This window comes from Manacus vitellinus, unplaced genomic scaffold (assembly GCF_001715985.3).
Source record: "Manacus vitellinus isolate BGI_N305 unplaced genomic scaffold, ASM171598v3 scaffold_28_pilon, whole genome shotgun sequence".
NCBI lineage: Eukaryota > Metazoa > Chordata > Aves > Passeriformes > Pipridae > Manacus > Manacus vitellinus.
This window is the reverse complement of record NW_021940122.1, coordinates 9,599,655-9,622,854: the sequence shown is the minus strand read 5'-3', so window position 1 is coordinate 9,622,854 and position 23,200 is coordinate 9,599,655. Positions and strand designations below refer to the sequence as shown.

The 23,200-nt window shown below is 50.4% G+C and overlaps 2 protein-coding genes across 2 annotated transcripts in view; one reads left to right on the top strand and one right to left on the bottom strand.

Annotated features, from left to right (window-relative positions):
- Window positions 1-8,801, top strand: part of IFFO1 (intermediate filament family orphan 1) — a 9,570-nt gene extending 769 nt beyond the window's left edge. Inside the window, exons 2-10 of the mRNA XM_029960642.1 lie at window positions 3,806-3,866; window positions 3,952-4,047; window positions 4,284-4,424; window positions 4,875-4,883; window positions 5,362-5,522; window positions 6,005-6,125; window positions 6,818-6,913; window positions 7,109-7,239; window positions 7,849-8,801. Of these exons, the coding sequence (XP_029816502.1) occupies window positions 3,806-3,866; window positions 3,952-4,047; window positions 4,284-4,424; window positions 4,875-4,883; window positions 5,362-5,522; window positions 6,005-6,125; window positions 6,818-6,913; window positions 7,109-7,239; window positions 7,849-7,951 (919 nt within the window). The 3' untranslated portion in view covers window positions 7,952-8,801. The remainder of the gene's footprint in view (window positions 1-3,805; window positions 3,867-3,951; window positions 4,048-4,283; window positions 4,425-4,874; window positions 4,884-5,361; window positions 5,523-6,004; window positions 6,126-6,817; window positions 6,914-7,108; window positions 7,240-7,848) is intronic.
- An 11,301-nt stretch (window positions 8,802-20,102) lies between these two features.
- Window positions 20,103-22,790, bottom strand: GAPDH (glyceraldehyde-3-phosphate dehydrogenase). Its single transcript, XM_025895323.2, has 10 exons — window positions 22,657-22,790; window positions 22,403-22,509; window positions 22,226-22,316; window positions 21,938-22,053; window positions 21,757-21,838; window positions 21,454-21,605; window positions 21,266-21,344; window positions 20,956-21,039; window positions 20,742-20,839; window positions 20,103-20,405 (listed from the first exon to the last, which is right to left on the bottom strand). Exons 1-10 carry the CDS (start codon window positions 22,657-22,659, stop codon window positions 20,336-20,338), a joined length of 882 nt encoding a protein of 293 aa, XP_025751108.2. The 5' UTR covers window positions 22,660-22,790; the 3' UTR covers window positions 20,103-20,335.
- Window positions 22,791-23,200: the final 410 nt, after the last annotated feature.

The following is a 23,200-nucleotide window of genomic DNA, read 5'->3' as shown; positions in this document are numbered from 1 at the left end:
AGCTGGCATCTCTTCTTTCCCAATGATTACTGTGTGTACCTTAGGCTTTTTATTATTAAACCAGGGGTCTGGCTCCTTCTCCAGGGGCGAGCTGCGCTCCTTGCCTTGCGTTTTCAGATCATATACCAGGGAGCTGGAGCCACCTTTTTGGCCTGGACAGCTTGAGCCACAAAGGGGGGCAGTCAGAGAGGACCAAATTGGGTTTGTTGATGCTGCTGAAACTTTAGAGAATGGAGAGCTTTTAGGGGTCATCCTGCTCTGGAAAGTGGGCTTTGGGGAAGGCTGCAGAGAGGGTGACAGAGGGACTGCTGAGGGTGAGCAGAGGGAGCACCACAAGCTGCTATGAGCCAATGTTGTTGGTGGGATCTATTTTTGGAGTGTGTTACCAGGAGCTGGGGGAAAGCAGACCCCACCCCCAGACCCTATCCAGCATTGGGAACTTTCTGATGGGAACAGCCAAGTCCCAAACAGGGGAATGGGACAGGAGGATCCCATTTCCACACCCTTTTCCATGCTGAGGCCTGACGGCAACATCCCCAGGGAGCTGAGACTTCCCTGCCATGGTGGGCTGTGATCTGCCACGGGGACAGTGCAGCTGGTGTCATGCCTTTGCCACCTGCCTGGTAGCAGATGGAAGAGACCGTATTAACACAGGACTTCCCGGTTTATGACCTGTGGCTTGGGTGCTCGAGCTTGTGCTTTCTTCAGGGCAGCGTTGCTGCTATGCAGCCCGCAGCACTTGGAGCAGTGCAGCAGGAGCTTCTCTCTGGATACACAAGGGCCTGAAATTCAAGTCAGGGATCTAGGAGGGGTTCGGGGGCTATAGGGAGGGATGAGAATAGATGCAGCAGCAGGAGAGAGGCTTGCAGAAGCTGCACTTGGGAGGAGTGGACTGAGGCTGGGTGGCCTGGAGAGGGGCGAAAGGTGCCTGTGAATATCATACAGACCTGCTAAGTGCTGGGGATCTGGGAGTCTCATCAGGTTTATGTTGTCTGCTACATCTGTATTTACAAGTAGTTTTTATCTTGCATGTTGCAAGGACATGCTGGAGATGTGGGGTGAGCAGTGTTACAACACAGTGTGTTAGAGTCACTGAATAGTTTGGGTTGGAAAGGACCTTTAAGGATTACCCAGTCCAACCCGCCTGCCATGAGGTTTCACTAGATCGGGTTGCTCAAAGCCCTAACCTTGAACATTTCCAATGATGGGGCATCCACAGCTTCTCTGGGCAACCTGCTCCAGTGTCTCACCACCATGATAAAAAAATTAATCCTTATGTCTAATCTAAACCTACCTTCTTTCAGTTTAAAACCATTGCCCCTTGTCCTGTCGTTGCAGGCCCTGGTAAAAAGTCTCTCTCCATCATTTTTATAAGCCCCCTTGTTTATTAAAAGGCCTCAAGAATGTCTTTTGTTGTTGTGATTGCCCTCCAAGGAGTTGTGCCAGGTTACAGGGCCTTCACCACTAAGGTGAAGCTCAGACCTACTTCAGACATGGCAAGAGCAGCCCAAAGCACCAGTGTGCACTAACCGTGGATAGGGTGAGGCACCCCAGTGCCTCTTGCAGTGAACAGGATTTTTAAAGATGGGGGAGTTGTTTATGTTGCTAAGTGAACTTGTTGAGGGGACACACCTGGGAGGGGGGATGCTGTAGGGACAGCACTGTGTCTTTTCATGTCACCAGCTTTAGGGGAGGGCTGTTCCATGGCTGGCAAGGAGATGGTCGGGTCTGCCTGCTGCTGGGACCCTCCTGCCTTTGCTCTCTGCCTTCTGCGTTTCAGCCTTTGGGCAGGTTGTTGCTTTGCAGTGGTGTAGGAAGGACCCACATCTCCCCTTGGCATGCACTGGTGGCCATGGGGTTGCGTGGGGCAGCCTTGCTTCCAGCTGGCAGCAACCTGGCACGGCCGCCGGCCGCACTGGGCTGTGGGTGCAGTGCTGCAGGCAGGTTATTATTAGGAGTGGTGCATTGCAGGAGGGAGCAGGGAAGGAGCCAGGCAGAAGAGGAGAGGGTGAGAGGTTCATAATGGATGGGTGCACAGATTTGTCTCTTGTGGGGTGAATCGCTGTCTCCTTCTGCCTTTAAATTGCTGTTTATCTGATCTGAACTCATCTTCCATAGCACTGGTATGAAATGAACTCTTACCAGGATTTGCAGCTGTGCTTTACTTTCCCAGTGAGTCTGGGATATATAGAGATTTGGAGGGAGGCGGGGACCAAAAAAGAGGAAGTGCCTCACAGAGAAGGATGCTGCAAATTTTTTTCTTGTGGTGGAAGGCATTTTTGTCCCTGGCGAGGAAGGCCTTGTTTGAGCAGCTCCCATATAAGGGCAGTTCTACCTTTTAACTTTCTTCTTTCTTTTCCCTTCATCTCTCTCTTTCCCCAAAGGGATGGGAACCCCCTTTGATTCCCCTTCTGGAGCTGTGGTATGGATCCAGCATCAAACAGGAGGAGTGTATACTTTGTCCTTGTTTCAGTAAGGAACAGCACTGGTAGCTTTAAGAGCTTAGAAATTCATAAGCCAGGGCTCTCCCATGTTGTCAGATTGTCCAGATACCCTGAGATAACAAGTGTGAGGGCTTCTCATATACTTTCTGATTTCCTAGACCTTAGGATTTATTGTTCAAACTTGGTGTAAGTGAGAAGAGAGATTTTTCATGTCCTCATGCAGAGTCACAGTGTCTGTGTTGATGCTTGCAAGCATTAAATAGAAACCAGAGATCACCACACCAGGAAGAGTCCAGCTCTGGTTGCTTTCCCAGAGTAGTCTTACTTTCTTGGAAAAATCTGGTGCTCCCAGAGAAGCCAGGAGCCAGGTAAGAATGCAGCAGCCCTGCCCCATGCCACACCACAGCACATGCCAGCCCACCTGCTCTGTGGGATAGTCACTCAGCAAAGAGCAGTGCAGCTTCATGGCCTCCCAATAGACTGTGGAGTGGGCCAACACTGCAGCATGATCTAAGAGGACGATCTCATGCAGTGAAATATAATATAATTGCCAGGGGATGTGTCTTTGTATAGCAAGGCCGGGTGCCTTGCAGGTCAGCCGCTTTCAAAGCTGCAGAGCCTCATACAGTACCCACCAGCCAGCCTGGTGTAAACTGAGACACCCTATCCTGCTTCCTTCTAGGATGAAACAATGTTCTTTGATCCAACCTGTTATGCGGCAGTAGAACCAAGGACACTTGTTCTCCTGCCCAGGCAGCGTGGCCCGGCACAGGGCAGCCCTCTGCATTGGTACAGGCGGAGAGCAGCTCTTCATGTGGTGCATATCGTGCTCACTCACACCGTGAGGTGGTTTGGTGTCAAGATTGGATTTTGTGCTTCTGGACAGTCTGAGCTGCAACACTGCAGACACACAAATGTGGTCACAAAAATGTGGCACAGGAGGCAACTCTGCCACATCTGCAAACCCGTTGTTGAGTGTTGGAGCTGAACCTCATGTGACCCAGGGCTGAGGGGCTCGGGGGTGGATGGACAGACCAGTGGGCTGCATCAGGCCGTGGGCCAGCCCCAGTGTGGCAAAGTGTGCAGTACAGCCTGGGTCGGTGTCCCCAGCTCCCCCCGTCGCAGGGTGGGCAGCCGTGGTGGGGCAGGGTTCGTGGCCAGCGGGGCTGATGCACTTGGCAGCTGCCATCGCCTGAACACGAGAGGCTATGCATTCTTGGGCACGTTCTCCTTCCCACCCCGGTGCCGTCATCCCACCCTCTTGGATAGCTTTGGGGTGAGCAGCTGCTGCTCCGTCCTCTCTCTTTGGCAGCCAGCGAGGCGAGGCCGATAGGATCTGACCAGCACGTTTGTCTCCCTAGATGGGAAGAGGAGTACACGGTGCGTGTCCAGCTTCAGGACCGGGTGACTGAGCTGCAGGAGGTAAGCTCTGCTGTCCCCCACTTCCTTTGCAATGCAGCTGCCCCCCCCTAATGCTGATTTGCTTGTCTCCCTCTGCCTGGGGCAGGAAGCCCAGGAGGCTGAAGCTTGCCAGGAGGAGCTGGCCATGAAGGTGGAGCAGCTTAAGGCAGAGCTTGTTGTCTTCAAGGGACTGATGAGCAATGTGAGTCCCTAACCCCTCTCTGACCCCACAGCTGGTCCTACGTGAGCAGTGGGGCTGTGTAGAAAAGCAGTTCCTTGGTGGGGCACAACCAGCACGGAGGTGGTCTGGCAGGGTGCAGTGAGCAAAGCGGAGATGTGGATGCGGTCCTGCATGAGCAGGAAAGTGGGGGCAGTGATTGCTGTTTGCTTTGCCTAATATTCCTCCTTTGTTTCCTTCCTGTGATGTTGTGGGTTCAGAATATCACAGAGCTGGACACAAAGATCCAAGAGAAGGCCATGAAGGTGGACATGGACATCTGCCGGCGCATCGACATCACTGCCAAGCTGTGTGACGTGGCACAGCAGAGGAACTGCGAGGACATGATCAAGATGTTTCAGGTGAGAAGTGCCTGATGCTGCTCCAGGCTCAGCTGCTGGCTCGTGGGGAAGAGAGTTCTCAAAGGAGGTAGAAGAGACAACACCAGACCCCTGCCAGGGGAGACGCTTGGTCACCCTCACCCTCACTCCTTGCAGTCCCTTGCTTTCTGTCTCTCTCGGGAGGACCAGGCTAAAGGGCACAGAGAGGAGGTGGAAAGCTCCAGATGTTGCTTTAGGCATCAAGAGTCCCCTCAGCCTCTTGCTGACCTATTGTGTTGGGCCCGGGGACACCATAGTGGTAGGGGAACAGCTGCAGGAGGGAGACGAGTTGCTCGAGCGTCTGTCTCTAATTCCATCTCTCTCCTTCCCCTTCCCCTCTCCGTCATCTTCTCTCTGTCTCTCTTCTCTGTCTCTGTCTCTTTTCTCTTTCTGGATGTTGCTGCCTTTCTGTTTCGCTCTTTGTCCCTACAGAAGCAACTGGTTAGTTTCATTCAGTTGGGAAATTTTACAAATTTTAAACTTACTATAAATAAGGTCGGACTGTATATATTGACATATTTCACCTTTTTCAGACTCTCTTTTTTCCTGTTTCTGTCACTGTGTTTCTCTGTCTCTGGACTGGGGTGGTGGGTGATTTGAGTTTTTCTGCAGTAAAACCACATTGTTTTTTCTCATCAGATTCATAGATTCCATTTTTAGTTGCTTAGTTTTAATTTTAAAAAATGCTAAAACCATGTTTTATCCATTGCATCCACCTTTAACCTGATCATAATGAGCCCATCTCTCTCTCTCTCTCTCTCTCTCTCTCTTCTCTTCCTTCCTTTCTTTCTGTCTTTCTCTCTTTCCCTGCCTTTCTGTCCCTCCACCATTCCTTTCCCCTCCATCTCCTCCCAACTACCTGCTCCTGACCTCGGACCCGGCTTCGTTTCTGTAGTCTCTGCACTTGTCTCCCGTTAAGGTCCCAGCCTCGGTGGGGCGGAAGCGGGAGCGCAAGCAGGTCAGCGACGAAGACACCTCACTATCAGAGAGTGATGCCTCCCGAAAACCTGAAGAGGAAGAGGAGGATGAGACCACTGCCATGAGTATCAATGAGGAAATGCAGAGGATGCTGAACCAGCTGTGAGTGCGGCTGCTGCGCTCCTCTGCCGACGGTGTTGCGCCAGGCTCCAGCATCAGGCTCCCGGCTGGTGCCTGGGATGGGGAGGGCAGGGGTGGTCTGCAGCTCCCCTTCCCAGCTGAGGGCAAGATGGGAGGTGCTGCTGTGGAGTATGTACACCCTGTGCTCTGTGGCACGGTGGGACTGACCCCCTTGGGAGTCCTGAGCCCACCCGTGCCGTGGGTGGGAGCTGGACCAGCTCCCCCTCTCTTGACCCCTTGCCACGTTTTGGGAGTCCCTGCCTGAATTTTCTGGGGCTTCTGACCATATAACCCCTCCCCATCATGTGTTGGGTTTGGGCACACTTGAGTTCACCCTGGCCAGACCACCCAAGAGCTGCAGCCCTGCAAGCTCATGAGCGGGAGCAAGGCTTTCGGCACCGACTCAGCCCCTGCCTGCCATGGTGTTCCTGCTGGGTTCTGATGTGCTGTTCCCTTGCCCCCAGGAGGGAGTATGACTTTGAAGATGACTGTGACAGCCTCACGTGGGAGGAGACAGAAGAAACGCTGCTCCTCTGGGAGGACTTCTCTGGATATGCCATTGCAGCCGCAGAGGTGCAGGGGGAGGTAATGGTGGTGTCAGGTCCCCGTGGGGATCCAGCCTTGGGTTGGGACACCTGGTCCTGCCTCAGCCTGGGAAGATGCTCCCTCAAAAACCAGACTTCAACTCGTCTATGCCTTTTCAGGCCTGTACAGATGCTTTCCTACCCTTTCTACACAAATACATGAATACATTACTTGTTGAGGTCTCCCTGTTAGAGACACACCAGGGACCTGTAGCCTGAAGGATGTGCTGAGAACATGGTCCACACACATAGGGGAGCCACAGTCCTCCCAGAAGAGAAGACCTCCTCTGACTGGGCTGGTCTGTGGTGATCCCTTGCTCATGTTCTCCAGCCCATCTACCCAGTGTGCAGCAAAACTGCCCAAGCAGTATCTGGCTAAAGCCCTTGTCGTCCCACATCTTTGGCCCCCAGCAGTCCCCTGGGGATGTGTAATGCTTGGAAATGGTCTGTGCTCTCCAAAGCTTCTGTGCATTGCTGGGCTTGTTCTGGGTTGATGTGTTCACTGCCCGGCGTGGCGAGTCCTAGGTCTCCTAACTCCATGTTGGCAGAACTGAATCATGCCTTCTATGCACTACACTGTATATGTTTCTTCCTCTTTTCCCAGTGTTGCCAGTTCTTTCTCTTTCTGTCTTGCCTGTGATTCCTCATGTTGGACACCTCCCTGCCTCTAAACATGCTGTCTGCTCTCCTCAGCAGCAGGACGACAGCCTGGAGAAGGTGATCAAGGACACGGAGTCACTGTTCAAGAGCCGTGAGAAGGAGTACCAGGAAACCATCGACCAAATAGAGGTGGGAGAATGAGGAAGTGGGAAGGGCATAGCACATAGAAGGGTGTGAAATGGGGGAGTGGATCCCTGGGGGAGGGAGACACAATGCTGGAGCAGACCATTGGTAATGGGGGTAGCAGCCCCTGGTCTGGCTGTGCCCACTGCCCTGCACCGCGCTGTGCCCTGGGCTCATCTCTGCACCATTTCCCTCGTGCAGCTGGAACTGGCCACAGCCAAGAACGACATGAACCGGCACCTTCACGAGTACATGGAAATGTGCAGCATGAAGCGAGGCTTGGACGTGCAGATGGAGACTTGCCGGCGGCTCATCACCCAGTCTGGGGACAGGTGAGCTTAGCAGGAGGGATGGGATACCCATGCTCTGGAGCCAGGGTGGTGGTGAGTGGGAGCTGAAGGACTCCTGCACTGCCCTGATGTGGCATGGAGTGAGGGCAGCTTCCAGAGGCTGTTGGACTCCTGGTGACCAGCCTCCGCTCAGGTCATGGTGCCACCTCTGCAGAAGGTGGGCTGCACGCAGGAGTCTGTTTTGAGAGGTGAAGCCAGACACCCCTGATGGAGAGAGGTGCTGCCATTGTTACAGGGACATTGTATAAGTCTCCAAAGGCCTGTGGAGCCAGGGTGGCTTCAGGCTAGGGACCTCTGTGGTGGGCTTTCACAGACCCTTAGCCTTACATGCCTTGTCAGGGTCCTGCTCTGGACAGGCCCCTCCAGCATTTCGCCCAGCTCTACTCCATGCTCTTGACCTCTTGATTGGTGTCCTTTGGAACACCCTCCCCGGCCCCCAGGGATTCCCACATACTCATACTCCCCAGGGGAGCAAGGGGGGCACTTCAACTTCTCTCACTCCTGCTGCCCTGCCCCCTGCCCACACCAAACGGGGTCCTTTCCCTCCTCCTGGGTGATGCTGTGACCGCTGCCCTTTGCTATTCTCTGCAGGAAGTCTCCTGCCTTCACCCCGAGCTCCAACAGCGAGTCAGCCCCGAATGAGGAGAGTGAGGAATCGGACCGTGATCCACCCAGCGATGCTTCTATCAGATAATGAGGGGAGGCCCTGCTCCCTTGGACCCCCTTCCTGGCATGGGGGTGCCTGAGTCACGCCTGGGAGAGACTGTCAGGGACGTGGAACCACTGGTAAACGTCTGTCACCCAGGCTCACTCCCATTTTGGGGTGCTTGGCAGATCCCACACACCCCCCTCACCGGATACCTTGCAAATGGGAATAGCTAGATAGACCTGAGGGCCCTTGCCCGGGCTGCTCTGCCTTCAGCCCCTTCTCTATTCCCTTTTCCTGCTTTGGTTAAACCGTGGTTCGGGCAGGGAGGCTCCAAACCTGCCATGGTGGCGTTCTCCAGGACCTGTTCCCAGGCCCCCCCAGACCCACCTCCTCTGGCCTCCGTCCTGGTACACTTGACTTGCCCCCTGCCCTCCCTGCGCTACACGGAGCTGAACGAGAGCCGTACCTCCCTGCAAACTGGACCTGACACTGGTGCCAACTGGACCGAGCCCAGGGCTCTCTCTGTCCTTGCTGCTGGCTGGGCGCCTGGCTGGTGCCCCTGCCATGCCGGGCACCCCGAGCCCTCCCACCCCTCCTCCGGGTTGGGGGCCAAGTCCCGCTCACTGTGCACTTTGCTTTGCCGCCCGTCGGCGATGCGCTCACGTCTGTGTTACGGGGGCGAGGTCATTAAATGGGACAATTTCCTTTTCTACAGCTTCGCCGGGTGTGGGCTCTCCCTGTGCTGTCGCGGGCGATGCGTGGCTTGAGGCAGGGGGTGTCCTCCACCAGGCCCCCAAGCTTACATCATTGGGTCCCCTTATGGGGCAGTCCCATCCCTTGGGCATGCTGGGTGGGACTGGCAGATGGGACAGTGGTGAGGTCCCTGTTCTGAGAGCCACCAGCCCTCAACAGACTGTGTGTAGCATTGGTGTTGTGTGGGCTGCCTTGTTCTTAATCTGGAGCATCATCGATGCTGAGGCTGAGGGATTGGAAGTGAAGCTGATCCTGGCTTTCCTGGCTTGTGACTTGTGGACCTTCCTCTCCTGTTGCCTGGTCTCCTCTGCCATGCCAGGGCACCCTTCTCGCCTGCTCTCAGTCCCACATCCAACCTCGGTGTAACCACAGTGGGGAATCCCCTGTCCCACCATCTCTTACAGCGTTTTTCTGGCTGGCCTGTGGCATGTGCTCCTCTGGTGACAGGAGGCTGGAGCCTGGCAGGGTGTCAGGAGGGGATGAGCAGCCTGCTGAGAGCCAATGTGATCCAGAGAGGTAGTGTCTTCTGGAGAAACAGTGTGATACACTGAGCAGTGGACTCAGGCTGCACAGCCAAGGCAGGTGAAGCTCTGGAGAAAAAATGCTTCTCACTAAATGTCCTGAAAGGAAAAGAAAGTAACATAGCAGTAGAGTTTTTTGGATCATCTCTGAGATTAGGTAAGGTAGATAAAATGGGGGCTGAGCGATGCAAGAGTTTCTCTCTGTAGGTTCATCATAGGTGGCCAACGCTGCCATGTGCTTTAGCTGGGAATGCCGTGGCATCCGTGCACCCCAGCACAGTGTGTTGGCATTTGGGCAGGGTGAGGCCCTCTGCCTGTGCCTGTAAGATGTGTTACGGCATGTGTTGGTGTTTTAGTGTGGGCTGACCTGGCTGGTTAGAGCTGGCAGGGAGGTGAGTCCCTGCAAATGGCAGAAGTCAGCAGCCGAGGAAACCTCCAGGCCAGGGTGGAGCTGGGGGACTGCTGCTGCTGGGAGATGGCGTTTCCACAACTGATGGTCTGCTGTGGCTGCGCTCCAACTCACAAGTGCCACCTTCACTTCTTGAAGGGAAATTGGGAGAGTGTTTCACAGGAGCAGCAGGGTGCTGGGAAGCAACAGAGGTGTGTTCCCTTGTCCTGGCTGCTTGTGGCTGTGTAAGTGGATGGGTGGTGTGTGTCTCAGTGCCTGCCATGGCCCTCACCTCCATGCTGCCTTGTCCAAATTTCTTTCCCTCTTCCTTTTTATTTTTCTTCCTAAAAGAGCTAAAGGAAATATTTTAATAGTCTTTTACTTTCAAGTGATGATGCTTCACACACAGTAGATCAGGGATCACTTTCTATCTTGCCTGGAGGCTCTTCTGGTTCATGCAAATCCCCTTTCCTGTACGTGTCTTTGCAGCATTTTCTGTTCTTTCTCTGCTGTGGAGAGCTCTGTGAGTGGCTGGCAGCGTCTGGCTTTCCCTGTGCATAATCCAGGACATGCATACCTTTGCCTCAGTACTGCTTAAGGAACCCACAAGACTGGAGAGATTTAAAGCATGAAGCACAGCAGGACTGACATCTCTGCCCAGAGGAACAGCAGGTGCTGCTAGACACCCGTGTACCAGGACATGTCAGGACCCCAGTCCCACACTGCTTGACAGAACTCCCTTCGCAGTGAAACTGAGGTCTCTGCCACCCATATGTGCAAGATGCTGTTCTCTGGTGAATTGTATCACCAGCAAGAGGCTCTGTTCCCCCACCAGTGACATCTGTGAACTGCTCAGTGCTGTGTTGCTTAATGCCATCCCTTTTCCAGGACACCTCTTGGCAGTGCCTGCTCAGGAAGCAATATCAATTCCTGTCTCACTTGGTGTCCATGCATTAATGTGAATGCTTAATGCCCAAGTATTGTCCAAGCATGGACTGAATGGGATTCCATAGCAGGATGCATCTGGGCAGTCCTTCTGTCAACATCCAGCTTGGGGCTGTGGCTGCTGACTGGTGACCTCCATGAACATTTGTCCAAGACTATCCTTTTAGGATTGAGTCTCTGGATTGGCAATGAGGTCCTCCCACTGAACATTTACACAGACTGGTTCATCAGCTTCCCTACCCCTCAGAAGTCCATGTTGGCGGAGACTTACTTGGGCAGTCTGGAAATATGCTAGTGGTTACTCTGGCTTCTCCCTCCCCAACATTTGGACTGCTGTGCCTAGGTGAGGACAGGCACAACTTTTATATCAGCTGCAGGAGTGGCACAAAACCCCTCCTTTGAGGCAAATGCTGTCCCTGGGCTGGGACAAACCCACTTTTGAGCATCCTGCCTCCATGAGGAGCTGAGGGACACAATCAGCCTTTGAGCTGGAGTGAGAGGTGCAGTTCTCTGCACTCCATGCTCCCCATGCTGAGATCAGTCTCCTAGCAAGGGCCTTCAGCAGGCAGTGCCAGGCATGCTCCAGAAGTGAGCTGTGGCTCCCTGCTGGATGCATTTCTGATCCTGTGGCATTAGAGTCACCTCCCCTACCCTTTCCCTGGTGATGTCCCCTAGGACGCATCTGAAAGGTGAGCGATGGTCTTTGGACACACAGTCTTCAGGGTGGCTCTGAGCTAATTTTAGCCTCTTCAGGAACCTCCTTGGACGAATCCTTTGGGAATGGGCCCTTCACAGAAAAGGTTTCCAATTTAGCCGGTCAGTATTCAAGCACTGCTTCCTCCAGGCCCAAGCATGGTGCATCCCCATGAGCAAGAAATCGAGTAAAAGTGGCAAGAGAACTGCTGATGAACAAGGAACTCCTGTCAATACTCAAGCACAAGCAGCAGATACGCAGGAGGTGGAATCAGGAAAAGGCTACTTGGAACAAATATAGGGATGTTGTCAGAGTGTGTAGAAATGAGATGAGAAAGGCCAAGGCCCATCTGGAACTAAATTTGGCCAAGGATGTGAAGGACAGTAAGAAGGGCTTCTTCAAATCCATTAACAACAAACAGTAAATGGGGCCTCCTCAGCAAGTTCACTGAAGACATAGCTGGGAGGAGGACTTCAACAGGCTGGAGGGTTGGGCAGAGAGGAACCATCTGAAATTCAACAAAGGCAAATGCAGGGTCCTGCACCAGGAGAATAACTCCACGTTACTCCCCAGTACAGGCTGGGGGCCAACTTTCTGGAAAGCAGCTCTGTGGAGAAGGCCCTGGAAGTCTGGTGGACAACAAGCTGTCCATGAGGCAGCAGTGTGCCCTTGTGGCCAAGCAGGACAATGGTATCCTGGGGTGCATTAGGACAAACATTGCCAGCAGGTCGAGTGAGGTGATCCTGCCCCTGTACTCAGCCCTAGCAAGGTGCATCTGGAGGGTTGTGTCCAGTTCTGGTCTTATTAGTGCAAGAGAGATATGGAGCTCCTGGACAGGTCCAGTGGAGGGCAACAAAGATCATGAGGTGAGGAAGCAGCTCACGAGGAAAGGCTGAGGGAGCTGGGCCTGTTCAGCTTGAAGAAGACCCAACTCATCGATGTGTACAAGTATCTGAAGGGAGGGTGTCAAGAGGAAGGAGCCAGGCTCTGTTTGTGGTGATGCCAAGCAACAGGAAAGGGGCAAGGGGCAGAAACTGGAACACAGGAAGTTCCACTTGAACAAAAGAAGAACTTTACCGTGCAGGTAACCAAGCACTGGAACAGGTTGCCCAGAGAAGTTGTAGAGTCTTCCTCACTGGAGATATTCAGGAACCATCTGGGTGCAATCCTGTGCCATGTGCCAGGGATGACCCTGCTTGAGCAGGGAGGTTGCACTGTAGTCCCTTCCAGCCTTACCTATTCTGGGATTCTGACCAGGCCCACTGAGTTTCTTGATGAATACTAGCAGAATTTCCCACACAGAAGGTGGGGAGCATCGCTTTCCTTGTGCCTCACTGCATGAGTGTGGGACGGTTCTTACTGGCTTTAGAGAGGGTTCAGTCAACCTAAGCACTTAGTAGCCCAGATCTTCTTCCCTGTGTTGAGTGAGCCTGCGCCATCCCTTCACTCATTCCTGGATCTGATCTATTTTAGATCATATCACTGAAAGAGTCTGACTTGTCTGTTGAGTCAGTTAAGGTCCTGTATTTTCCACCCGGCACCCTTCTGCTGAGGGTGCTTTGTCACTTGTCCTGCACGACTTGCCTTTGTGTGAATTAGCTTTTCCTCATATCGGGATTCCTTAGATGGACCTAAACGCGATGCTGACTGCCTTCCCCAGAACAACTTTTGATTCCCTGCTAACCTGTTCATCTTGTTTCTTAGCCAAGAGTCAGGAGAGGTCAAAGCTTCATAGAGAGTTTTTCTGGTTTCTAGATCTGAGCTGGGAGATGGACTTTCCTAAGCCTTGTTCTTTTGGCCATACTCTTTATACGTTTATGGTTGTTGCTGTCTCAGGTACCTGTGGCACAGGGTGTCCCAGAACTTGCACGTGATGATCAAGTATATGAAATACTCTGGCTACAGGTAAGAAACCTCCTTTCAAGAGGAGAAGTCAGAATTAATGCAGAATACGGTGGACTGCTGCCTCGTTGGAGATCCACCTGGATGATGCATGGACAGGCTCCTGAAAATGTCTGGCAAGCCCCTACACATGGTGATTAATGCTGGGAGTGATAGTAAGACAGCATGGAGAACTGGAAGGGCTGCAGGCAGCTTTAGGGAAGCCCAGTCATAGCTTAATCTTCCAATGGATGTATGAGAATGTGAGGAATGTTTTGAATGTGAATTTTTTAAATTTTTTCACTTTCCCTTGAGACAGAGCAAGGAGAGGATGCAGTAGGTCCTCTGGTGGGGGGGATATAGATGTCATAGCTTGGAGAGCAGATGTAAGAGCTGGGTACTAAGGTAACACTATGGAAAAGGAGCTCAAGCGGCCATCAAAAGGCATCATGATCAAGCTGGACCAATATCACCACAGATGGGAAGAGGCAACATTTTCAGCTCCCAACAGCAGACTGCATCTGGGCAAAGTGCAAGAGGAAACAGGAATTCTCAGGGTAGGAGGAAATGTAGTTAATTGATATTTTTAATGTTCACAATCACATGGTAGAACTGCTAGCTCAGTCTAACCCATTTGGGTAACAGGCAAATAGGCAAGAGCAATTGTGAATTGGGTTTACAAGCTGTGTTAAAAAATCACATTCACTCTAGAGCTGATAGCCAAGTAACATGCTCTGACACAATTTCATCAAGGCATTGAAGGGTCTTTTATATACTCCTGAATCCCTCCAAAAAACATTTAATGTCTCTGCTTTGTGTGAAAAGGAAAATTACATTGTCGTGGGAGACTTTGGCTGGGGATACCAAAGAATATGCTGTGCCAGGGAGAGTTTCTCATCAGTTTACAAATGATGGCATGTCCAAGTAAGGCAATGATTTTAGATGTCCTCATGACAGATAATAATTGGGTTAAGGTTGATGGTTGCCTAAGGACAAGGCATCAACCAAGAAACAAACTGAGATATCAGCCAGGACAAAAATGTCAGCAGAGAACTGCATGGTGTTGTGTAGCTTTTTCTTTGAGTGAAAGGAGTGAGAGATCTTTGAAAAGAGCAGAGTTTTTCCAGCTTTTCAAAAAGCTGTGATTTAGTACACATGAGAAGCTAGCTTTCAGTGAACTGCTTCCTGGAATAAGTGGCCTTGTGACAAAGGTACTTAGAAATAAGAATAACTAATAAAACTAATTATAAAGCCTGACCCAAATTAACAAAAATAAACGTCATAACAACTACAGCAACTGTGGGTAGGCAAATAATTCAGCTGTATAAAAAGGTCTTCAGCTACTCACATCACCTCAGAAAAAAATAACAATATCTGGGTGTCTAAGGACACTAACAAGTAGTTCTATTTATATTTAAAGAAAAATCAATCCTAACAGTAATATTTTCTTCTTGGCTGGAATTGGGGGGGGGAAATCAAAACAAGGCAAAAAAAGAGAAGTACTCACCAGATAAGTCTGTTTGGTCTACAAAAAGAGGAGAATGTGGTCAGAAGGAAATGATGAAGCACTTTTCAGGCCATCAGCAGATAAGGAAGATCCTTGACAGGATCTTCTCCAAATGAACACTGCTACATTTCCAGGCACAGATGACCTAGAGCACGCTAATGTGGAGAGGTGCGTGGGGTGCTGTAGTGATGAACAAGCCACTGCTCAAAGCCTGAGGCTGCCTGGGGAGATGGAGCGAGTGATGCAGAAAATAAAGCGTGGAGCCATCACTGTGTTCCTGCAAACGGTGTTTTGCAAAGCACGGTAACCCCCACGGTGAGAAAAAAGCAGTGGCTGCTGAAATCCATGGTTTGCTGAGGTCAGTTTTTAAATGCATTGGGGAAGACATTTAAAGAAAAGCCTGGGTGGACGGGTGAACAAATGACGTCAGTGATTAGTCTGACAGGCCACGTCCAAAAGCCAATGAGAAACCAGTGGAGGGGGGAGGAGGGGAGACATTGTGAAGGAATGGAAAAAAGATCTACACACATTTATAGAAGGACAAGGAATTGACAGGCAAAACTGAGACCATTCTTGATATCTAGAAATGATAGGCTCTTAAAAAGAATAAATATCTCACTCAAAAATGCCAAGAGGCATTACAGTGTGGTTTTGAATAGAGTCAAAATACATTCTGTTGCCATACATATACAGCCACGCATAGATACATCTATGAGCAAGAAATATTGGTGACTAACCTTCCTTGTGACAACGGGAAAGTTGGAAAGACTTAGGGAGCAGGATTCACAACCTTGTGCAAGTTCTCAGCCAGGCGCTGAAGCAGATGGCATTTTTAAACATCTTTTATCCACATGTGACATTGGTGTGCTTTGTCCTGCTTTGCATCAGAAACTGGAATAGATAGAGCAAAGACTTCTAACTGTGATTCCAGACTGGAAAAAAATATGTTTCGAGAGTGGAAAGTTTAGTTATTTTGCTCCTTAAGAAAAAGACCAGTGAGCATTTTTGCGCAGTGCCTAAAGTCAGTGCACGATGACGTTCTATAGGGCAGTTTAGTCAGGCTGATAAAGGCATACTAGGAGTCTGAGGAGATGGGAAGCTGGAGGCCATCTGAAATTTGGTGCTTTGGGTCCAGCACCTAAACCACTATCCAACTTGGCAACTAAAATGCTGGAGATTACAAACCACTTTTTTTTTTCTGTCCCAGGACTCAGGGCAAGGTCAACAAAGGTTGCTTGCTTGTTTGGTGGAGGTTTGGGCAATGTTAAAGAAAGGCTTTGAGACCCACAACGTTAAGAGTTGTGTCCCCTCCCCCCACTACATGTATTATTTCTCATTTAGCAACCTTGAATTTCACCTACCATTTTAATAACCCAGTCACTCAGTCCCAAGATCCTTCTACACCTTTCCACAGGCTGATTCAGTATTCAGCGTTTTGGATCATTTTGCATAATCAACAGACCTTGGTACCCCACGCTCCAAATTGTTCTGAAGGTGCTGAATGGTGGGGCAGATGTCCTCAGATGCTGGACACTCATACCTTCTCTCTGTCGCCACCAGCCTTGCTGCTAGTTTTAAACCTGCAGAAGGTGATTTTCCCTGTGCTAGGGCTGTTGTTTGAAAGGTTTTGCCAGCCTGTTTTTTCATAAATCCTGTGGCTTTTCATCATGTGGGGGGTTGAGGTGAGTGGTGAATTACTTACAGCACAGTTACCTGTTCATCCATTTCATGCTACAGACCATCCAAGTCTGGCACTTGGTACTGTGCTGCCCTTTAGTGTCACAGATACGTTCTCAAGTCCTGATGCTTCGGTTTGCAATTGCAGCTTCATCTCATCACTGCCGAGGAAAATCTCGTCTGGCAATACCCCAAAGCTCCTCTGATGGCAAAACATCAACTTTACTTTTCTGTCATGGCCCTAAGCTTCCCTAATCACTCCCACACCATCTTATGGCTTTTTGGCAGCTTTCTTGCCTCCAAGGTGCATTGAACGAGGTTTTCATATTTTCTATTTGTCACAGTCTCCTGAAAAATCTGCCTTTTTTTTTCTTTAGGTTCTTAAGCTTCATTCTCCAGTATTTATGAGTTTTTCTGTTATTTTCTTTTGTTTTCATTTGACTACAGCTTCGCTTTTTGATAGCTGCCTTTTCAAATTTTATGCAGTAAAGTATAACCTAGCACTACTGTTCCTTCTAGGAACATTTAATTGAGAATAACTCCCTTGAGAAGATGACACTTCTATAGCAAGGTAATATATGGAGGTAAGTCAGCTGTCCTAGAGTAAGAGATTGCATTCAGCTCAGAAGAGTACGTAACAAATTATTTGTTTTTGCAGTGTGCAGACAGTACGATTGCTCAAAGGTAGGCAGCCTGTTTTTGATGAAATGCCTGCATTCTGTGAGTACTGCTGGAGCCCACAAGGGGTATTTGCATACCCTGAGTTTATGTCATGAACCTGCATTTTGTGAATGGCCTTTGTTATGAAGGAGTTTGGAACATTATTGTTTAAGGTGTCTTTTATCACTGTTCAATATATGCCTTGTGTCATAGTCTTTCCATCGGAGATCTATATCTCCTCTTCTTTGCATTGATCTTGTCAGTTGCTTTGCTCTAAGACTGATTTACTTCAGAGTGGACAGAGTATGTTTAAAACATCCAAGATCTTTTTTTTTTACTGTGCTTACGCATTCGCCATTTTGTTACATTTTGTTGTGATTTTTCAAGCGAGCTTAATTAGTTTACACATCTGCTCAAGCTGATTTTCACTACATGGCATCTTCCTTAATGCTGACATCTCAAGAAGGTGGTCTGAGGACAACTAGCCCTTTCTTGGGGAAGTAATGCATGTGTGGTAATCTGTGCAAATGCTAATGAAGTATAAAATAATTTCTCTAAATGTTCAAAGTTGCCATAAAACTAAATTTTCCCGTAACACCACTGCTAATTACCATTAGCTGTCCTAAAACTGAAAATAAAAGTTACAGCTTACCACCCCTAGAAATGGTTGGCTGCCCATCAGAGAGCTTTCTGTCAGCACAGCCCTGCAAAGGAGTGAACCTGGATCCCAGGTCCATCCCTCTCCCATGATGGCCCAGCACAGTGCCTGGCCTGTCCAGGAAGGCAGTCAAGCCTTCAGCCAGGATCTGTGTCCTTCTATGCCTTCCCCTTGCAAGGTGTTCACAAATCAGGATAGATTATGGCTTATCACAGCTGCTTTCGGAGTTGGTTTGTCCCAGCAAAGTGGTGTGATCACTTTTCACTCCTTTGCTGAACAAGAGCCTCCTTATGTTTGCCTGAGCACCTGCCTTGCTACACCAAGCATTTCTATCAGTTCTCCTTAGAAAGGCTGTAAGAACAAACCTAGAGCTCCCCTACTTTAGAAAAAACTCTTCTCCAGAGACAGAAGCAGCTGCCACAGCAGATCTCCCACCTTTATCCCAATGCCATTCACAGTAATATGTCAGTTTTTCAGATTGACTTAAAAAAAAAAAAATTTAGTTTTTTTAGGTCAGGGTTGCAGTTCTCAGACAGGCTGGCCACTGAGCCAGTTTTTCCATCTGCCCAGAGGGGCCTTGCTGTGGTGCCAGCTGTAGGCACAGTGTCTGGATGTAAAATGAGGATTCTGGAGAAGTGCTGTGTTTTTCAGGGAGGTTATGTGAGAGAGGAAACCAAGCCCTCCAGGCAGTCCAAAAGCTGCACGACTTGTTTGCCACACTCGTTCTCCCTGTTTCCATACAAGACCAACCATGTTTTAAAGACTCTGATTCCTGGCTTGCGCCTTGCCTGAATACTTTTATTGTTTTTCTAGGAATTTCAAGCAAGATTGTAAACTAGTTGAAATAGTATTTTGAAACACAGTGAACCTTTATTCAAGACATTCCCAGCAATTGTTGGTCTGAGAGCACATACTCCTCCCTGCACCCCATCCCCCAGGTTATATGAATTTGCTCATTCCCACAGCAATTTGATCTCAGGTTGGATAGAGCTCACTCTTGTTAAATAACAAGAATTCTTTGCTCTATGTGAATTTTCAGGCACCCTTATCTTGCTTAGGAAATATAAGGCTTTTTAGAGAAAAAAAAGGTTACTCTTAGTAATGTTCCACCTTTTAACCCTGTTCAAAATATATTTCTTTTACATGGGAAAACAGGCATATCCATCCCTCCCCCCCGCGAGGTGTTTCAGTAGCCTCTCTGCGCTTCCAGATTATCAAGCAAGGCGCTGACTGGCACGCACACAAATATGCACACAGCACAGCCATTCAAAGCACCCAAGCACAGCAATCAAGGACAGGACGGGACCAACCCAAGACTCATTTGTAAGCTTGACAGGTCTGCAGGCTACACCTCTCCTCAGCAGAAACCAGCTCCACGGGAGGGCTGCCTCCAGTGAGCCCAGCATCAGGCAGCTCCCATTTAACTCCAGAGTTACCTAAAGCTTCCACAGGGCCATTTGTGGGGTAAGCCAGGTATTCCTGCTGTCCCAGGGCTAATGATCTGCTCAGAGTCCCAACTCTTATTCAGAGGCAGGTTATTTAACTTTTTTCTCTTCGCAACATAACTTTGAGTCATGGCCTTCTAGTCCAGCAAACATTTAATTTTTACGCAGCTCAACCACTGGAGATAAGCGGCTCCAGGAAATCACGTCCAGCATACCTTGATCCTGGGAGTTTTAAGTCCTCCAGCTAAGTCCTTGCTGCATCCAGATCAGGATCTAAAGCGGGGTCCGCACAACAGCTCCAACCCTGCCTGCCAAAGAGAGAACAACACATCAGCCCCGAGATGTTAAATTAAGCCGCTAAAAATGGAGGGCCATGTGATTTTGTGCAGTGCATCGCTTATCTGTCCTAGCACTCACAGGTCGTGGAAGGCTCCGTCCCTGCCCGGCAGTGTTCCTGCTTCCAGAGGTAACACAGGGAATCAGAGGGCTGACACTCACCTTGCAGAGATTTGCTGCTCAGCAGCTTAACTGCAACTGCCCCTCCTTACGCACAGAATTAAGCCAGAATTAAGACTAGCCACCACCATGCTGACACTGGCCTCCGACACGTCCCAAGGCAGCCATTTCCTCTCAGGCAAAGCCAGTTCATTTTAAAAGGTAAAAGCAGATGAAATATCTTCCTTGTAACACCAGGAAGTATTTTCCTTGTCCCCTACTAAGGCAAGGGAAGGAGAATTGATTTCTTTTTCTTGTGCCCCTTTACCAAACCAAGTGCAAAGTCACCTTGCTCAGTACTTTATCCTGCATACGCCCATCAGACATGCAAATGCAGAGGCAGAAGGTGGATGGAGTCACAGAGCTCCCTTCTACCACACGGCAGTCTTGAGAGCACAGCCTTGCACCACACCTTATTTTGGCTCACAGGCAGGAACCTTGCCTCTCCCATGTGGAACAAGCAGCTCACCAGGCTGCACACATCAGCCACATGCAGCAGAGACTGTGCCACACAGGCACCTGCACCTGCTCATACACCCCCCTTCTATTTCCACTGACAGACAGAAAAGACATTTCAGATGGTGATAACTTTTATTGATGTAAGGTGGTACACAAACAGATCAGTTTCTATCAGCCTCTCCACCTCCCCCAGGCTCGGGGAGAAGTTGGAGGAGTGGGGGAGACAAGGGAACAGAACTGGCCTCTCACTGCAGAATGCAGAGCTAAGCGGTGGTGAAGAAGGGCAGGGGCTCCAACAAGGGAGAATCCTGCTTCCCTAGGCAGCAGGGGGGCTTGTGTGCTCGGCTCACTCCTTGGATGCCATGTGGACCATCAAGTCCACAACACGGTTGCTGTATCCATACTCGTTATCATACCTGGGGACAGAAAATAAGTGCTGTCAGGGCTGACCCATTCCTTGCATCCCTTCTTCCATTCTTCTAGCTCCCTTGCCCCTACACAACTGATCCAGGCAGCTTCCCATCCACTTCCAGTAAAGAAAGCAATGAGCATCCCACCCATGTGTCCAAGAAGGGAAGGAGAAAGCTATAGTTGTTTCAGCTAAGAAGCAATCTCACTCCATCGAGACTGTTACAAGCTGGAGCCAACCGTACTCCACACAGGTCTGTGTATCCCCCTGGAATGCCAGCAGTGACCAACAGGACCCAACTCTGTAACCTGCCTGTGCCAGCCCTCACCAAGGCTGCACCTACCAGGAAACCAGCTTGACAAAATGGTCGTTCAGTGCAATGCCAGCACCCGCATCAAAGGTGGAGGAATGGCTGTCACCATTGAAGTCACAGGAGACAACCTGAAACAGAGGGGAAATTTTAACACACAGATACCCAAGATCCCAGCAAAGCTGCTGCCAGTCAAAAATGGGGCAAGTGACAGTAACCACAGGCCAGGAGACTGGGAGCTCCTTACCTGGTCCTCTGTGTATGCCAGGATGCCCTTCAGGGGCCCATCGGCAGCAGCCTTCACTACCCGCTTAATGTCATCATACTTGGCCTGAGAAGAGACAGATGGTCAGATCCCAACTCACACAAAATGTTTGCCGGGGGCAGGGGAGGGAGGAAAAACACATGGGAGCACCACAGCAGGTGCTATTTTCACAAAGATCAAGTCTTCAGGGACAAAGTCAGGTACACAGACGGCAATTCCAGGAGCAAGATGGAGTTTAGAGGAAGAAGGGGCACCATCTGAAGGTTGTTAGGACCTTGCCCACAACACTTACTGGTTTTTCCAGACGGCAGGTCAGGTCCACAACAGAGACATTAGGAGTTGGCACACGGAAAGCCATTCCAGTAAGTTTCCTGTGAGAGAAGTGAGTCAGCAAAAAATAGCACCTGGGACCCCTCTGCCAGCCCTCCATTCCCCTAGGAATATTCTGCCTCCTACTCATAACCAAGAAGGGGCACCCACCCATTAAGCTCAGGAATGACTTTTCCCACAGCCTTAGCAGCTCCAGTAGATGCTGGGATAATGTTCTGAGCGGCACCTCTGCCATCCCTCCACAGCTTCCCAGAGGGTCCATCCACTGTCTTCTGTGTGGCTGTGATGGCATGAACAGTGGTCTGAGAAAAGAGCACAGGAGTAAGAACACAACCAATACTCTCCAGAAACAGCATCCCAGGGGACACAAGGAGTTACTGATGATTTCCCTCTCATATGAGGGGATCTGTGGATAGGGCACCCTAAGTTATCATCACCAAGTTGCAGACCTACCATAAGACCCTCCACGATGCCAAAGTTGTCATGGATGACCTTGGCCAAGGGCGCCAGGCAGTTAGTAGTGCATGAAGCATTGCTGAGGTAGAGAGAAAAAGGCACATCAGCCAGAGGTGAAAGGAGATCCCACGCAGCTGGTGAGAGCTCCAGGCCAGAAAACATCTTCCTCTCTCCTTACCTGACAATTTTCAGAGACTTGTCGTACTTCTCATGGTTGACACCCATCACAAACATGGGAGCATCAGCTGAGGGGGCAGAGATGATAACACGCTTGGCGCCACCCTTCAGGTGAGCCTGGAGAGGAAGAGGTAAGACATTAGATAACTCAAGATCCCTCCAAGCTTGCTTCTTCACCACCTCTTCTCCCTTACAGCCTCATCTTGAGCAATTCTGTATGTGGTAACGTGGTCCACAGGCCAAAGTGGTTGTATATCCCTTCTCTCATGTGCCACTGTGGCATACTTACCCCAGCCTTATCCATGGTGGTGAAGACACCGGTGGACTCCACAACATATTCAGCACCAGCATCTCCCCACTTGATGTTGCTGGGGTCACGCCTGAGGAGGGAAAGAACTATAAGAGCTGCTCCACGAGACACACACTTTCATACTCCAGAGGGGTGAGAGGGAAAGAGATTACTTACTCCTGGAAGATGGTGATAGCATTCCCGTTAATCACAAGTTTGCCATTCTCAGCCTTGACAGTGCCCTTGAAGTGACCATGAGTAGAGTCATATTTGAACATGTAAACCTAAGAGAGAGAGAGAGAGAGAGAGGAAGGTCAGGTACCTGGGCTGCCATCCTCCTGTAACACTCATTTTTCCTGGGAAGCTACTAGAACAGATCTAGAGAAGCCCTACTCAGAAAGGCCCAGAGGGGGCACTGCAAGGCAACTCACCATGTAGTTCAGATCAATGAAAGGATCGTTGATGGCCACCACTTGGACTTTGCCAGAAAGGACGGCAGCCCGGGTGACCAGGCGGCCGATGCGGCCAAATCTGGAGAGAGAGAAGGACACGGGTGTGAAGGCACAACAGGGAACCTACTGGGCTGAGCACGGCAGGCAGTCGTTGGCAGCCTTCCCTCGGGATCATCCGCTCCTCCCTGCCCAGCAGGGCAGGAGGGAGCCCTGTAGCCTGTCCAAAGGCCAAGGCACCCTGGTTAAAGATTAAGAGCGACCCCCAACCCGGAAAGGTCAAGTGCTAAATTTACTGAGGCCACGCGGATCCAGTTACTCCTCGGCCCGGCACGAGAAGGTCACATCCCCGGGACGGTCACCGACACACGATCCACCGGGCGACTTTTCGGTGGGAGGCTGCGGGGATCCCCGGGGATGCGTGGGGGGAAATTGGGGCAGCCAAGCAGCGGCATCGCCTTCCGGGGTGAGTCACCCCGAATCTGCAGGGAAGTGACTCAGCAGGTACCGCTTTGCCCCGGGGGAC

Bases quoted from the DNA above. Each gene is read 5' to 3' on its own strand.
- GAPDH (XM_025895323.2), bottom strand. The intron at 21,839-21,937 runs GTAAGGAGAGAG...TCTCTACCTCAG, and splicing joins AAGTCTCTGAAAATTGTCAG to CAATGCTTCATGCACTACTA. The intron at 20,840-20,955 runs GTAAGGAGCTCC...CCTCTGTTTCAG, and splicing joins TGGCATACACAGAGGACCAG to GTTGTCTCCTGTGACTTCAA.